This window comes from Coptis chinensis, chromosome 2 (genome assembly GCF_015680905.1).
Source record: "Coptis chinensis isolate HL-2020 chromosome 2, ASM1568090v1, whole genome shotgun sequence".
NCBI lineage: Eukaryota > Viridiplantae > Streptophyta > Magnoliopsida > Ranunculales > Ranunculaceae > Coptis > Coptis chinensis.
The window spans coordinates 75,971,070-75,988,882 of NC_141457.1; the positions used below are offsets into that span (position 1 = coordinate 75,971,070).

Below are 17,813 nucleotides of genomic sequence, written 5' to 3' on the forward strand. Positions count from 1 at the left end.
AGGTGTAGATTATACATCCGGTCCCAAAATGACTGGGACTGTACAAATTTGAGGTGCTGATGCCCCAGAACCGTCTCGCGAGAGACCCAAAATGTCTCGCGTGCGACTCTTTTGTGTCAGACAGCTCTCCAATTTGTCCAGCTGATGTAGAATCAAACCAGGAGCTGAAATGATATTCCAGAGATGAAATATTAGTTCGACTCCTTATGCTAGTGCGATGCGACTCAGAGATGTGCCCGTTTCACTAGGGATCGATACTCGACGTCGTCTTGATGTTTGTCTATGAACTCGAGATGAATTAGAGCTGTAGTGATGTGATAATATAAACTATTGAAAAATGATTCTTGCATGAGTATGAATTAACCCTCTCCCTGTTTCTCTATCTTTGTTTATTTACTTCAAAATCACAGTTAGCAATTTACATTATTTGCATTACCGTAAATTTAATTAAACCAACTAAAAAAACCTAAAATCCTACTCACCAAAAGTTGTAATTCCAGTTGCGAACCTTGCCGAGCCCTAAGGTTTGGACGATCTCTTACTTGACCTATCCTACCAAACCCACGTGAGTCAGGTAACTTGAATAAATGGATGACTATACGGACTTTGGACTTTGGACTTTGGTCTTCGGACTTCGGACTGTGGACCTCAGACTTAAGTAAGAAAACCCAAAAATACGTGAATTAACGTTTTATCAGCATCCTCATGAGGCGAGCTCACCGACTCTAGATCCTTTGGAGTGAACTTTATCTTGTCATTTCCTTTGCTACCTCTTGGAACTGGCCACGAACTGCTCACAACTTCATTTATCTGCCGCAGACTGGTTGTCCTCCTCACCTTATCTCAGTGGGCATTCCTTCCCAGCGTTTCACCACTAAAAATAACATTTATCGTGCCCATGATCCTAGCCGCGGTAGGAACCCTTTCGATCGGCTGCACTTCCTTGACATGCTCCTTCAGCTGTCTTCTCCTTATCATTCTCTCTACTAACCATTGTAAAGCAAAGCACTCATTGGTAGCGTGATTTTTGACCTGATGATACGCACAAAACGGCTTTCCCTTTAGTTCCTTAGGCAAGCTCCGTGGTTCTTCGTAATGCTGCTGTCCCTTGATCAGCAACAGGATTTCCTCCAACGGCTTGTTCAGTGGAGTTAAGTTTACTTCGCGATAAGGTTTTCTCTCCCTGTACTCCCTTCGGGCTTGGTCTCTGCCTCTCTCCACTCTCTCTGTCTCTCCTCTGTAGGTTCCTCCATCTCTTGCCGCATCCCTGTCCCTATCTTTCTTGTCCTCCGCGGCCACGGCGTGCACTGACTTGTTGGGTTTCTTGTGTTCCTTACTATTTCTCTGCAAAATGTCCTTGTATCTGATGTATGTCTCTACCTTCAAGTACAAAACATGCAAGGTGGTAACTTCAATCTTAGATACTAACTCATGCACCCTGGTGCCCTACTTTAATCCATGCTGGAACGCTATGACCGCGGTGCGCTCATCCAAAATTTTCACCCTCAGGGTCTCTTCCTGAAATCTACACAAGAAGTCTCTGAGCGTCTCGGCGGACTTTTGCTTGACATTAAAGAGATCCGCTACATCTACTACCCTTTTTTTCTGATGGATGAAGTGATTTACAAAAGATTGCTCTAACTCCTCGAACCTTTGTATACTCCGTGACGCCAACCGATAATACCAATCGGATGCTCCCCCTTTCAGACTGACAGGAAACATCATGCAATGGATGCCATCATACTTCGCCTCTTGCCATAGCCGCATCTGCTGCATGAAGTGATGCAAATGGTCCGCTGGATCTCCTTTTCCATCGTACCTTTCAAACCGCGGCTGTGTGAATCTCTTGGGTACCTCAGAATTCCAAACCGAGTCAGCAAGTGGATTTTGATTCAGGTTGTCCACCACTTTCTTGGCTGCGCCGTGTTTCTCCTTTTCCACCGCGCGGTTAGCCTCTCTGTCTCTTTCGATCATCGCCTACACCATTTCCATGGTAATACCTCCTGCATGGTTCACCCCGGTTTCCTAATGAAGTTCCTCGCTTTGCATTTCCACTTCACTACCCGCAGGTACTGCTATTTCCGCTCCCCCCCTGAGTGTCTTCTCATTCTCTCCTCAACTCATCATTCTCTTCTCTAAGTCTACCTACCTCCTCCTAAAGCAACCTAGTCGCCTCAGCCACCAAATCCTCAACCTCCTCTTCCCCCACCTCTATGTTTTCCACATTCGCCGTTTCATTCTGAACGGCATCCACCCTCCTCGGTCTTCCTCTACCTCTTCCTTTCTTAGCTGGAGCCATGTTCTATAACTTCCCCTTCTTCCCAGATCGTGGACTAATTTCGTTCCCCACAGACGGCGCCAAATGTATTAACAAATATTACCACCTCTAAGATCAAATGTATTAGTTTTCCTTTCTCTCTTTCTTTTTCTTTTCTCTCCCGTCCCCCCTCTTTTTTCCTCCCTTTCTTCATCTCTACTGTTCCTTTTTATATCACCTCTCCTTCTCTTTCATCCCTTGATCTGCTTTCCATCCCCTGGTTCACCTTCACACACCCATCCTCTTAGGGTTCTGCGGCACTGCTTTTGTACCCCCCGGTCCTTCCCACCTTAAGTTGCCTCTTCTTTGACTCTGACCACTCTTTTCTCACATGCCTATGTACGGCCTGTCCCTTTTTATGGTGCCGCGGTCACGATCCGGTGCTTCGCACCTCTACTTTCTTACTCTTCTTCGGGCCAGTAGACATGCCACCTCGGTGGTTGTAAAATAGGCTAATACACTAGTCTATATCCTTCCTCATAATTTCCATTGATCATTTCAAGCATCAATGTCCTAGCATTCCGAGCAGTCCAATAGAATATGTCAACTACATAGTCATAAAACATCTCTAGTCTTCATAAACCACCATTGTATCAATATAACTGCCTAACTCATTATCAGAGTACTCACTATCTGTAGGACAATAGTCTTCATCATCACTCTCTTGTGAACTGCTATAATACCCTACATCCATCCAAGTACCAAAAACTAGTCCACATGTTTAACCATAGTCATACCTAGCCTTTTCAGTATTACAACCATGATTAAATTCCTCATCTACATCAACCCTTATAGCATCACCATGATCATTATTAGACTCATTCAATTTATCTAGAAAGTCATTAATATTTTGAGTACAAAAATCAGGCTCAATAGGATCTAGTTGAGACAAGTGCACATCAGGCTAAATATGCTCCTCAACCACATTCTCAGTCAACTCATCTCTTGCTTGAACACCAAATGTGCTCCTCAACCACATTCTCAGTCAACTCATCTCTTCCTTGAACACCAATGTGCTCCTCAACCACATTCTCAATCAACTCATCTCTTGCTTCTGGCTCAGCAGTTTCTTCAATATAAAAAATGTCGAAGATCATTGGCTCTCCATTATTACCTAAAAGTGGTTTAGTTTTCAGTATGTTAAGCCTGTTGGACTTTCTTAAAGGTGTGATTGGTTTTTTAGAGGAAGCTGGTTTTTGTTTTTGAGTGGCAAATGGTTTCGATTTTTGAGATTGAACTGGGTTAGGTTGTTCTCGAGTGGAATCCGGTTTTTGTTTCTGAGTGGCAAATGGTTTAGGATTTTGAGATTGAACTGGGTTAGGATGTGCTTGAGTGGAAACTTCAATGGGAACTGGAACTGGAACTGGATTACTATTACATAATCTAGGTGATATTCTAACACTTTCACAAACTTGTATAGGTTTCTTATTTGGTGTTCTAGGTGTGTATTTAAGTGGTGGTGGAGAGTTATCAACAGTAATGCTGGCTGCTGCAGTTGGTGGAAGTGGGAAGAAAAATAGGGTTTTTTTTTTGTTTTAAACTTACCCCACATATCCATCAAATGTTTGTCTTCTGTTATCCTACATAAGTTCCCTTCAATCAAACTTGCAATCAGAAACTCAATCCTTCACTAACCAGTTTTTGCACATCCTTTTCCAAATCTAGCAAACAAATCTCATCCCCATCATACTTCACATACTCTTGCTTACCCCCCTTGTATTCATTAGTCTTAATCTTCCCAGGGATAGTTCTCCTCTACTTACCACCATAATGAATGACAAATTCTTTTACACCTAGTAAAGGACTGGCCATAGTACTCAACTAACAAGGCTACCTACATACAAACAACATATGGAGTAAATCAGATAATGAGAAACAAATCTGATTCACAATTACATTCAAACAAAATTAAAACCAATTTCAGGTGAATGCACACAAATTCGCATGCACAACTTCATACAAATAGCATATCAAATTTATATTTCAATTTCAATTAGCTACCATATGTCTTCAGACAAATAGAATATCAGACACCAAAAAAAAAACAAAAAACAATTACGTTGAAACAATATCAGCAAATCCATCACTAATACTTCATACAAAAAATAATTAGTCCTACTAGAAAATAAAAAATTAGTTTTTAGTCCATGTTTCACTTTAGATTTTTAGTACATGTTTTTACTACACCAAACCATGCAATGATAAAGTCGCAACTAAACAAACTCATGAAAAATTACTTTCAGTTTGAAATTTTACCAAAGAGATTCCAAAATGATATTCAAACTCATGAAAAAGCCACCATATTTCCAACAAAACAAGCAACTACTTTCATGAAAAATATTCAAATTCAAGAAAAACGATATTTTTACTAGAAACATATAAAAACCTAATCTTTAAGCAACAACCTTCCTTTTTTGGTAACAACAACTAAAGATGGTCTCAAATCAACAACGATCAGTTCATAACCTCAATTCTACAACGATCTACAACAACACTTCATGAAACTTCATAAACGACGACGATCACCAACTCAAACGATATAATTATATTGGATTTCGTAATGAGAGAAGATGAGGAGTTAGGCCATCGTTAAAGTTAGTGTTTTCACAAATGAAAGAGGATGAGTGTGAGAGAGAAGTCCAGTGCTAGGGTTTTGGAGTGAGAGAGAGAGAGAACAACGCAGTGACTATGTGGTGGGAATTTTCCTCCTTATTTCTCCCGACACTCTTGAGATGCGCAAAATGCGATATTTCAAATCTGACGGTCACACATTTTAAATCCGACACGTGTTCATTTAAATTATTAAAAGTGGAATCACGTGATGTTGCACGCGAGGGGTAGTATTGCCATTTCGAAAATACAAGCATATTGACCACAATCAACTGAGTTAACTTGCAGTCAAGATCCAAAAGTGGGACTAAGCCCCAATATTCAAGCTTTTCTAGACCAAACCCTAATAAACCAACTATTATTAGACTAATACCTAAAAAGCCCATATTTTTAACAATTTCGTGTTTGAAAAGATAGAAAATCAGAAATGGAATTTTTCTTTAAATTCCGATTTGATTGGGATTTGGGAACTGGGACTATGAAATTTGGGAACATAAACAATAATGCCAAATTGGATATGGAAATTCAGAGGAAATATATGGTAACGTACTGCATTTTTTTTTCTAAGTTAGTAGATTTGTATTTACAAGAAGTTGGCTTGATTAGGACTATGTTTCCTAATCAACCTATTTCAAATATGGTACTACATCTCTATTTGTTAAGAAAATTGATATACTATAGAAAGCATATTTGAAATTAATAAAGATTTGGTAGAAATTTACATATACAATGAAAGTTGATTAACATACCATAATAACCTCGCTCAATTTTTATGCTTTTACTACTAGTGTTAAGAGAGAGAAGTAATGTATAGAAACATTTGGGGAAAAACTTGTAAATTTAAATAGAAGATTTCGTCCAACTCCCTTAAAAAGCTGCTAGCCAGATCAAGTATTCTTCAAATATCGTCGCCTGTTTTTTCTAAACGAAAAAAATGGCATCTCAAAAGTTGACCTTCTTCATGTTCTTTCTTTTGATAATTTTCCTTCTTGGGATGCAGTGATGGATTAACAAGTAAAGAACAAAATTCTCAAGATTTTCCTTCTTGGGACGCAGTGATGGATTAGGGGGTGGCAATTGCCACCCCCAAAATTTTGGGAAAACAATTATTATATATTAGAATTAGTTAAAATGTTGTAAGAAATGTAAGAAATTTTGAATCTAAAAAGGTCTGCCATTCCAAATTTTTTTTCATAAGTTTGAACTACTGCCCCTACAAGAGTTACCACCCCAAATTCAGATTCCTGGCCCCATCCACACATGTAATGGACTTCTTTTATATACATATATATAGCCAGATCAAGTATTCTTCAAATATCGTCTCTTGTTTTTTCTAAACGAAAAAAATGGCATCTCAAAAGTTGACCTTCTTCATGTTCTTTCTTTTGATCATTTTCCTTCTTTGGACGTAGTGATGGATTAGCAAGTAAAGAACAACGAAGATTAACAAGTAAAGAACAAAATTCTCAAGATTTTCCTTCTTGGGACGCAGTGATAGATTAGGGGGTGGCAATTGCCACCCCCAAAATTTTGGGAAAACAATTATTATATATTAGAATTAGTTAAAATTTTGTAATAAATGTAAGAAACTTTGAATCTAAAAAGGTCTGCCACTCCAAATTTTTTTTATATATATATAAAGTTAAGTAAGGACTTGTAGAACTTTAGATGACATACGTCTGTCGTGATATATCTAGCTTTTGTGGTTATTTAGCAAGATTGAAGCATGCCCCCACCATTTTTAAAGTGTATTACTTCTTTTATTTTCTGCTTCTTTTCATCTTTAAATTAATAATTGAAAATTTTGTTATGAAAACAAATTCAACCATACGAATAATTGTGATACAATTTCATGATATAAATTACTTATGCCCAAATACATCAAATATTTTGATATGATATTATAGCCTTGGTACAAAAGATTAACTATTTATTGTGTTGTATATAGTTCCTTGTCCAGGTGACACTTCACATTGCGAGACGTGTTGTATGTGCCTCGACTATGGGGGAGGAGTTAAATATTGTGGTGAATGTTGTGTGCCTCCAGCATAAACTTCATGAAGGAGATCACACATATACTTATATTTGAAGAAATTTTTGCTTTGGTGCCAACATCATCCTATTATAACTAAAAGAGATCGCACATTTAATTATATCAGAAGAATTTTTGTTGTGGTGCCAACATCATCATGTTATAACTAATATAATAAATTTGTTGGCTAGCTATTTTTCCTTTAGAGTTACTTTAATTTGTTGTTAAAATTAAATAAGAGAAATATACCCAAATAGGGTAACGAACTAACACCTAAATTTCAATTGAGGCAATAAAACTTTTTTTTTTCGTCAATTAGGGTAACAAACTTATAGGATTGGTCAATAAGGGTAATCCGTTAACTTGTCATCCCAAATTCGCCGTTATTTATTATTAATCCCAAAAGAAAAAACAATAAAAAATAATAGGGTACCCAAAACAATATTTATATATAGAAAAAAAAAATTCTTAAAAAAAATCAGAAAACAAATATCGACTAAAAAAATATATTTAAAAAATCAATAAATTTGAAAATAAATATTTATATAAAAAAAAGCATTAAAAACATTTCTTAAAAAAAATATTTATAAAAAAAATTCGTTAAAAAAATGTATCCTTAAAAAAAAGTAATGAAAAGTATACATTCTTTAAAAATATATATATATTTAAATAAATCAAATAAATATACACATTTTTAAGAATATAATTTTTTTGGATAAAATACTTTATTGATATTTTAAAAAGAATATATATATATATATATATATATATATATATATATATATTTTAAGATTTGTTTTTATTATTAATAATAGATAACGATACATTTAGATGGCAAGTTGATGGATTACCTTTATTGACCAATCTTATAAGTTGGTTACCCTAATTGACTAAAAAAAACATTTGTTGTCTCAGTTGAAATTTAGGGGTTAGTTCGTTACCCTATTTGGGCATTTTTCCTTTAATAAGGGGTATATGCTTAGTTATGGCATCTCTAATATCTAATCTTAGTTGTTTAAATAATGATTAACATAGCAATTAAAAAAACATTTTAAGTTTATAAAGTACGGCTCCAAAATAGTTTTTGATCAATTGGCTTCAAGTTACATTTGAAAATGTCACGTTTGCTAGTAGATAATTTCCCTTTAAATATACATTTTTAAGTAACAATTTTTGGTAATTTCAACACACAACAAGGATGCCTATGCTTATTTGTTGTTTGAAAATCTTGTTTCCAAAAACTAGAGCTAGCTATCCGGTCAATTTCTTGAGTTATTGAAGATTCGAAACAAAGGAAATGGACAATATATGTTTTTTCCCCCTCTTAAGTGGAAATTTTATTAATAACGAGTTTTACAAATAATTAAGACAAGCGTGCAACAAGTTGCGTCGGAAGTACTTTCTGAATGGCAAATTTTATTTTCCTAAATACAAATTCGTTCGATTGAACTAGCTATAATTACATTATTGTCCATAAGTTTTTGGAATCTATTAAGGAGTTCAACCGATTGTTGTGCTAAGAAACCGAAAGTGTCGAAATTGAACGGAATAAAACAATGCTGGTTAGCCCTACAAGCTTCCTCATGTTTCTCAATCTTCCTTGTTGTAGCTCTATTAGTTGTTTCTCCCACCTCAAAGTCCCGATTCCGAGGCCCTACCAATGGAGAGGCTCCAGTTACATCAACACATGTATGCCTCCCCTCAGACCAACTGTAGATCAAGACAGCCGCAAGCTGAAGTGCCGATCTGCCCTCATTCGGATTTGTGAGAAAAATGACGGGAGCCTCGTTATTCACTTGTACTCCAGCCCTCCAAAATACATCACGTAAAATGTCTCTGACATGATCATGTTGGTATTTGAAACCAAGGAAGCATCCAATCTACTCTTTTTGCATACAGGGCAAAGACCACCATCAGAGTAATAAGAGTAATACAAAGTGATCATGAGATGGTATCGGAGAATAGCACGATACTCCACCGGCGACATATGATGCCCAAGTCCCTCAATTGGAATAGCAAGTAGAAAATCTTTTGCATGTTCCAATCCAATGACTATTTTTTGACGAGCAGATAACTCAAACTCCTTCTTAAGACCAGCAACCATAGTTAGCAATTCGTAATGTGGCAAAAATTTGATATGGGAAGTATTCGAATAAAATTTGAGCCTTAAACAAGAATTCGTTTTTCAATTCGGATTAAAAAAATCGGAAACAACAAAAGTTTAGTTCGTGACTAATTTGAGTATAATACAAAGCTAAAAATACAAAATACAGAAAAATTTGACACTAGACTTATACTAAAAAGTCTATAAATGGCACCCATTATTGCCTTAAAATAACATGAAAGGCACTAATCATTAATTAATCTAATCCATATTGAGTGAGAATGATGGGTTAATTTGTTATTGTGAAAGTTACAAACAAAATAAAAGAAGTAAAAAAACTTTCTTATTGAGTTCTATGATTTCTCTCGACTAATTGATCTTCTCTAGGATATAAATGGATAGTTTCCCACTATCCAATCCCATTTAAATTAATACGCACCATTTAGTTACCCTCATTTTTAACCTTCTTTTTTAATTCTAGTTTTTCTCTTTCTTTATTATGAGTCCCGTTTTTTTAGGATCTTAATTAATACGGGATTACTATTCAAGAGAATAATTGATGCATGACCAAATTCACGAATTAAACAGTATCATTCAATAATTTGACCTTCTTATACGTTTTCCGATTTAAAAGATATATTCGTGAATTATTTGTTGAATTGCTAACTATGCCAGTAACAATCTACTTTTTTTTTTTTTTAACTAACAAAATAGTCTGGTATAATATGGAGAAGGAAAATTGTTTGTTACTACATAATTACAACTCAGGTGGTGACTATCTGATGAGGAAACAAAGTTCTTTAATGATCATATCACATTAGTAGATTTTGGATATGCCAACAATCACTACAACCAATGAGATTTTTCATTAGTAACACATATTCATCTCTTAGGTAATTTAAAACATTTATAATCCGTTGGTACTACTATGTAACATTTTTTGTATATTTTTTAATGTTTCAGTATACGTTAGAGTTGGGGAAGAATTATGTTGAAAAAGAAAAAGAAAAATCACACTACAAAGAAATAACAAAAACTTCAGTGGGAGTCTTTTCTGCTCATCTAAACCCGATGCCCTAAAAAGAAAGAAAAACTAGTGGAGCGGTGTTGTCGGCTAAGGTTTCGAATCCTCACTTCGTAAGTCGTCCTCCCTCTTGTTCTTTCCCCTTCTTGTTCTTCTTCTCTTCCTCCTCCCCCTTTAAATTATTGTTCAAAATTGATTCCGGGTTTCTAAAGTTAAAATTGAACTATGTTCTAGGGTATCAATTCATTGCTTCTGCCACCAAGTGTTCGCTCTACTCAAGGTAACGAATTTACGCATCAATTGCATCAATTTTAATTTTTTTTAAAAATTGTTGTTGCTCATTGGTTTGGTCCAACTTTGGATTATCAGATAAAAGATGCATCTTTTATACAAAAGAAGCTTGCTTGATAGTTATTAGTTATTTGATTCGAAAAAAATTAGGTTTTTGTTAGATCTATTTACTCCATGTGTTGTGATTTGATTTTCTAAGTGTTGTTATTAATGTTAGTATTGGATTTCATTTTACTACATATATAAAATTGGTTGTGGTATGGTTGGTCTCTGCTTCCTTGGCGCCTCCAATTGTTGTTTGTGTGTGTGTGTGTGTGTGTGTGCGCTCGCCTTTCTTGTAACTTTCACTCTTTTCATTGATGCAAATCGTTATTAATGCACTTGGATATTTGTCTGGCAGAGTATTTTCAGAATAAGTTGGTGGAGACTATACAATTTTGGGAAGTTTTAAATCTGAAAGACAGTGTTGACAAGGATGCCTTTTTCCGTAAGCTTCCAAATTTGGCTGAGCAGCTACCTCGCCAAATTGTGCTTAAAAAGGTATCCATTTTACCATTTGCATGGGGTCTAAAGTGTATTTTTTTGGCTATTAATGAAAAAATTAAATTTTCTTTTAATCATCTGGAATTTGCAGCTACTTCCTTTACTAGCTTCTTCTTTGAATTCGCTCACCATTTGCGGCTCTCTTTAATGACCTTTATTGAAAATGGGTTCGTGGTTTTCTACTGAAGAATATAGTGTGAAGGTGATTATCTTGTAATGTTTCTTCTATACTACCATATATCAGCCTATAACTTAGTTTTTATGCTCTAGCGCAATTTGTTGTGTTGTTTTGCTTCTTTCCTGTAGGAAAATTACTTTTGTGATTTGTGATGCATCCTTGCTTTTCATTTGCAGGTACTACCAACTGTTGTGAAACTTTTTGCATCGAATGACCGGGCAATTCGAGTCGGCCTCCTCCAGCATATAGATCAGTATGGAGAATCATTATCTTCTCAAATTGTAGACGAGCAAGTATGTGGTCAACGATGATAGCTTCTCTTCTAGCATTTAGAAAACTCTTTAGGTCATAATCCACCTAATATATATGTATTTATTCTGTTCAATATCAGATTGGAAATCCTAAAATGTCTGGGTGATCCTTGCGATTAGGTTTACCCTCATGTTGCTTCTGGGGCTTTTTAAATACATCCGCTTTTCTTCGGGAGTTGACTTTAAAATCCATGCTTGTACTGGCTCCTAAGGTATGAATCGCTTCTCCAGACTTTCAAGTTTCATATAACTTCTGACACCTCATAGAATTGTACAATTTATGTTTTAGTCTTTATTGATATAATGAAATTTCAATAAGGAAAGCAAACCATATTTCATCCAAGAGAGTCTATACTCTATACGTATCTACACGGAAACTAAGACATCCTTGTGAGGTTTCCACCTTGTAGCCCACTCATCCTTTTCCATCCCAGTTGGATAGGTGATACTATATTGTGAGTTTGTAGATGTTTGTGGTGTACATTTTCAAATATGTTAGAGCCCTTTAATCTATCTGGCATTTTTCGTAGAGGTTAGAGTTTCTTTGGCTGTCTTATGGCTTGTATTGTTTCTCTTGTGAGGACAATAATATCTTTCCATCTTTCTACATTAAATTATTTTTAATAAAGCATATTATAAAAGTTTCTTCGTGTTTGGTTTGGAATTGCAGCTGTCGCAACGTACTATTTCAGGATCTTTGCTGAAATTTCTTTCAAAACTATAGGTGTGGTTGTCAAAATTATTCTTTGTGCGATGTTGGTGATACTACATTCTTTATCATTACACAAGATATGATCATTTTGTACTTTCATTTATTGAAACCATTAGATATGGTTGAATACTTGATATCTGTTTTTCTTGTAGTTTTTACAATTTTATCACCATTCGGTGGATGAAGAACCGCAATCGAACAAATACCACGATTCTTCTTGGGAATATTGCTTGCTATCTTAATGAAGGGGTTAGTTTGTAAAACCATCAGATTCTGTAGATTTGTTGCTCTTCAAACTACACTGAAAGTTATTTCATTTTAGGTAGTTATAAAATTTTGGGATCTTGGTTTAACTAGTTAAGATGTTAGATATTTGGGGTGACTATTTAGAACATACTCATGACTGGAGCATTTTGCTAGCTCTTACAAGTAAGTAGGTGGCATATGCCGACCTGCTTAATAATAATTTTATTAACCATACTTTTCAATGATTTTGAATTTTAATTTGCAATGTAGACGAGGAAGAGGGTTTTGATTAATGCATTTACAGTCCGTGCTCTGCGTGATTCTTTCTCTCCAGCTCGTGGAGCAGGTATTACTTCAATCGATTTCACATAGTGCGTCAATCATATCTACTCTATGTAGATGTAGTCTCCCGTGTTTTAGATAACTTATCATATTTTTCAACTGATGAGTACATAATACATTTCGTGGTAGGTGTTATGGCTTTATGTGCAACTAGTTCCTATTATGACACCACTGAAATTGCAACAAGAATTCTCTCGAAGCAGGTAATACTTCATTAAATAAATAAAACCTTATTGGAATGCTGTCCCTATGACCAATTTGAAGTTGGGTACTAAGTGTGTCGGATATGAGATTATAGAAATCCATGCCTTCCAAGGTTTGACTGTTTGAGAAGGTTAGTGTGGGAAAGATAGGATAATAGGCTTTAGCATACTATTATTTTCACAGTTGATAATGAAAACAACTTGTGTCATCATTTTTAGACGCAGAATTATCGTGCTTGTATTAGCACATGGAGTTATCCTCGTAAATTCTTTTTCCCAAAATCTAGTTGGATAGTGGGCGCTCTTTCTATCCACTAGGGCTTAGAGTTGAAAGGCATGTCCACTAGGTTTCTAGAGTAAAAAAGTGTGTCCAATAGGTTTCTTGTTCTTTCAGGTATTTAGCTAAAGAATCATGTGAGTTTACCTCATCTACTATTTTGTGTTACATACTTGTATGTTTGGTCATACTAGTTCATCTGTTGCACACTTGCACTTGTCTTTTTCTCACCCTGTCCTTGCTAGACACTTTCTCTTAACACTCTGTGGATTCTCTTGATGGATAGTTCTTACAGGCGTTACAACTCCTTTATGTATACCCCTACCTTTTATTAACCATACTTTTCTAGGGACAATGAGGCTGCTTGTTTTCATCACACATTTGCATCTTTAGTTAATATTGGCTTAAAACTTGAGATTAGTTGAGAGTACTTTCACTTTCTCTTTTGTGGAGAGTATTTTGAAGCCATTAGTACTTATGTTTTTCTAGAAGAACGTCACAAAAACATCGGATGTGGAATGTAATTGGTCTATTTTGTTATTATTCCGTTGTAGTCCGTTGCAATGCTAGTATGTTTGGCGTCTACTTGGATTGTCCCTAGGATCTATGTTTTAACTAAGTTTTATTGTTTCTTGTTTGTTGTGAATTTTCACACATATTGCAACCTCTAACTACCCCCCTGTAAGGCCAGAAATGTGAAACCACCGTGTCTAATTTCTAAGGTGTAGAGAAACTGTGTTTGCTTTTACATATACAGGGACATGGTTTTAATCTGTAAATTATTTTTCCCCTCCCTATTTGATCAGTTCTTCTGATTGAATACATGTCAGAGTGTGGGATTTATGCTCCATACCTTTTGACCCGAATTTACGACTTCATATTTCCTTTTTAGAACCTTAGTTTTCTTTTTGAGGTGGTTTAGAAGTTGATACCAAACTTAATTAAACTTTTTTGTCATATCATGTACTTTACATCTTTAACCCATTATTCAGTCTTAGCTTCTTCCTTACCAATTGGTTCAGTGTCATCATTTGTTGTTGTGGAATGTGTCTACCATGGTTTTTCCGTATTTGCTATGTGCAATTATGACTTTGGCGCTTCGAATCAACATTGCGGCGTCTTGTTGTTGGAATTGGAATACTACTAGTTTAGTACTGGCAGCAGCTCCTCCTCTACTTCTACGCCAATTTGCCTTGTCATCTTCTTCTAGTACACTAGTGTTTCCCATGGCTCTTGTAACCAGCAGAAAATCCAACCTTTGCATTGCTGCCCACCAGGTATGTCATCCTGCATTTTGGTCTCTCCTTTCTTATTTTATTTCTTTAAATTTTCCATTATTATTTTTCTTTTATCGTGTAAACTTGCCGAGCAGTGAAAGAGGGAAGTGTCTCAGTCGTTCTTCTTACTGGAGGCAAAGGCAAACGAATGGGCATAAGTTTTGTATCTCATCCCTGACTTCTCAATTTTTTTTTCTTAGTTTGATATTGTCTATTTCTGTTTTCCCACCTAACCCCAGGCGAGTATGCCCAATCAATATCTACCTCTCCTAGGACAGCCGATTGCTTTGTGTAGGTAACTTCTCTCCTAAATGTTCTATCTACTGATTCTGATTTGGAATATATTAATACTTTTTACCGCTCAAGAAAAAAAAAATCTCTATCTTTTGCCACCCACTACACATTATTATTATGCTCTCGTCGTTAATCAAACCTTACCGTGTCTGTACAGTTTCTACACTTTCTCACGCATGGTTCAAGTAAAGGAAATTGATGTTGTTTGCGATCCATCCTACAAGGACATCTTTGAAGGTTTGCATCACTGTGGACCTTGCATTTTGCTGTTTTTTCCATATCTGTCCGCATACTTAATTGTTCAAGGTGTCCTAATATCCTCAGCTCGGAGTCTCAAAAATCAAAATAATACATGTTGAATTTTTGCTCTCAGATGCACAATACAATATCAAGGTGGAGCTCAAATTCACATTGCCTGGGAAAGAGAGACAAGGTTCTATCTTTAATGGATTCCAGGTACATGCACAATCCTTATCTCATTTTAGCTGTTAGTTATTCCCTTTGCCTGTGCGTATTTACTGTTCTCCGTTTTACTTTGTTTTTAATATTACAAAAGATAGCCATATTTCTATTTTATTAGGAAAGTACTACTTGAAGTGGCTGATAGGGTTATATACTAAAAGCATTACTTTTATATTAACTCTAATTCTTTATTTTTTGAATGAGAATCATATGGGTAAATGTTATGTATATTATATATGTTATTAGTTATATGCATGCATCTAATACTTTATGTTGTAGATGATATGGTGTGTGGTAACACACAGAAGATCATATCATCAGTACCTTATTAAGTATAAGTAAACGTTCACAACCTAGATGGATTTGGACAAACCATTGGTAAGGTTGTAGTATAATCTGGTATTAGTCTATCTTGACTACAAGATTATACTAGTACACTTTGTGTGTATTGAACAGGACCAAGTGAGGTTGTTTCTTTTTATACTGACTATATAAGAGAACAAACACCTATGTTATTATGGATGCTTGTCCTCTTAATCCGGATATAATAACGGGCACTTACGTGCATTGTACATTGCTTTAAATCATCAATGAGTGAGATTAATTTGTGAATCAACAAACTTGATGGATTGGGTAATGACATTGTATGTAAGGTTTGCTGTTGATTATAGAAGGAATCCGTGATCCGCAAGAAGTCGGGTTGATGATGTCCCCTTGAGGAGCTCATAAGGATTGTCATGTAAACCCTGCAGGTGGATTTAATCCGACATGACAATGAGGTTGAGTGGTACTACTCAAGGACATAAGAAGTTGATTAATGTAGTTGTCAGTAACTTGACTTAATCAACGAGCATTCGATATCTTAACACGGGGAGATCAACGAGCATATAATATGGAGCCCATAAACGTAACACGTAATTTGAGATTTGGGCGGTAGTGCAACAATGGCCTTTAGTGGAATAAGCCATTTGTTAACGAACTTGGGCTGTGTGTTCTGGGCGAACATGGGAAGCCCAAACCTGTCAGGAGACCTAACCCTGATTTCTCCTCATGGTCCTTGTTGTAGCCTATAAATAGAAACTGCTTTCTCTGGTCGTTTTTCTCAAGGTTTTGCTCAAGAAAGACAAGTTCCAAAATTCGGTTCTGATCTTGTGAGTGAGAGAGGCCAAGAGAGAAAGAAGAGGGTGGAAGATCGTTTCCCACACAACATCCACTCTAAAGATAGGAATACAACAGAAGATCAAGAGGTTGCTAATTCATAGAGCTTGGATTCTCAGAGTTATCACAGCTGATCTAAAGGTATGAATTCTAAACAAAATCGTGAGTACCTTTATTCCGCTGTGCATGGTTTTCACGGTTTGTAAACTACGACCATAACAGTTCCTACAGTGGCATATTAGCTTGAAAGAGCTATTAGCAACTTGCTTTGTCTATGCAAAGTTAACTTGACTTTTGCCACATCAGCCTGACACGTTACCTTCGTTCTTTTGAAGGAGTCCTCCATGTATTTTGAGGGTACCGTTTCGTTCCAGGCTGACATGGATTTTAGAGGGGCAAGGATCCATTGTTTCTTTGAAGTGGCCACTTTAAGGTAGTGTTTGTTTTCTTGGGGTCTGGAGTGGAAAATATGAAAAGAAGTCCGTGATTTCAAATAAGATGGACATCTTGGTAATCTTTGCTTCTTTATTTATACCCTACCTCTATTTGTTATCTCTTCTCATCACCATGCATAGTTCTTGCTATCTTCTGAGATGTTGATATATTATTATTATTATTTTAATAAAGCTTAGGTTTAGGCAGACCACTACCAGCCTGTAATAGTAGAAACTATTACGATTCTCCCACATAGACTTCATGGAATTGTGGGAGGGGCGAATAATAATGGGAACAAAGCCTGAAGGTTGTGCCAAAGCCGCCAATCATATCAACATATTATCTTACATAAATTGAAAAAATAAGAAGGTTTGAGGTTTGAATTTTTTTGAAAAACACAGGTGGTATACAGTATACCCCCAAGTGGAAATGGAATTGTGACCTTGTAGATGGGTTGTGTCACGCCCCGAGACCCAACACACACCTCCCGAGGACGAGGAGTGAATCTCGAGGCTGACACCCTCCCAATTCTAACGAAATTTCGGCAGAGTTTCCTTTGTTTAATCGACATTTCGTATACAAAAAAACCTGTCATAAAACCTGGACATCGCAAAATACCCATCCAACAACCATATATATATATATCCAAAATCCACTTTCTAAACAACCGAGATGTATATACACATATCCACAAAAGGTTTAAGGTAACTATTACTCCAATACATCGTTTATTACATCAAAAGGAGCGGAGCTCTCTATATATACAACCAAAATGACTAGACTATCTCTATATAACCCAAAATATGAACTTGACTCTATCCTCGTCAAGCATAAGGGAAACCACCCAAATCCCCATAACCATCATCCTCGGTGGTAGGGAAAGTCTCCTCTGCAACGGGCTCGGCTGAAATGTTAATGTAGGATGAGCAAACAACTATGCCCAGTAGAAACGCACATAACCAATAAATAGTTTACTTATAGAAAACATTTAAAACAT

General features: G+C 36.1%; 1 protein-coding gene across 1 annotated transcript; it reads right to left on the reverse strand.

Moving 5' to 3' along the window:
* Nucleotides 1-843: 843 nt before the first annotated feature.
* On the reverse strand, nucleotides 844-1,974 carry LOC147517887 (uncharacterized). Its single transcript, XM_086593740.1, has 2 exons — nucleotides 1,504-1,974; nucleotides 844-1,380 (listed from the first exon to the last, which is right to left on the reverse strand). The coding sequence occupies exons 1-2, from the start codon at nucleotides 1,972-1,974 to the stop codon at nucleotides 844-846; spliced, it is 1,008 nt and encodes a 335-aa protein (XP_086449866.1).
* Between the last annotated feature and the right edge of the window lie 15,839 nt (nucleotides 1,975-17,813).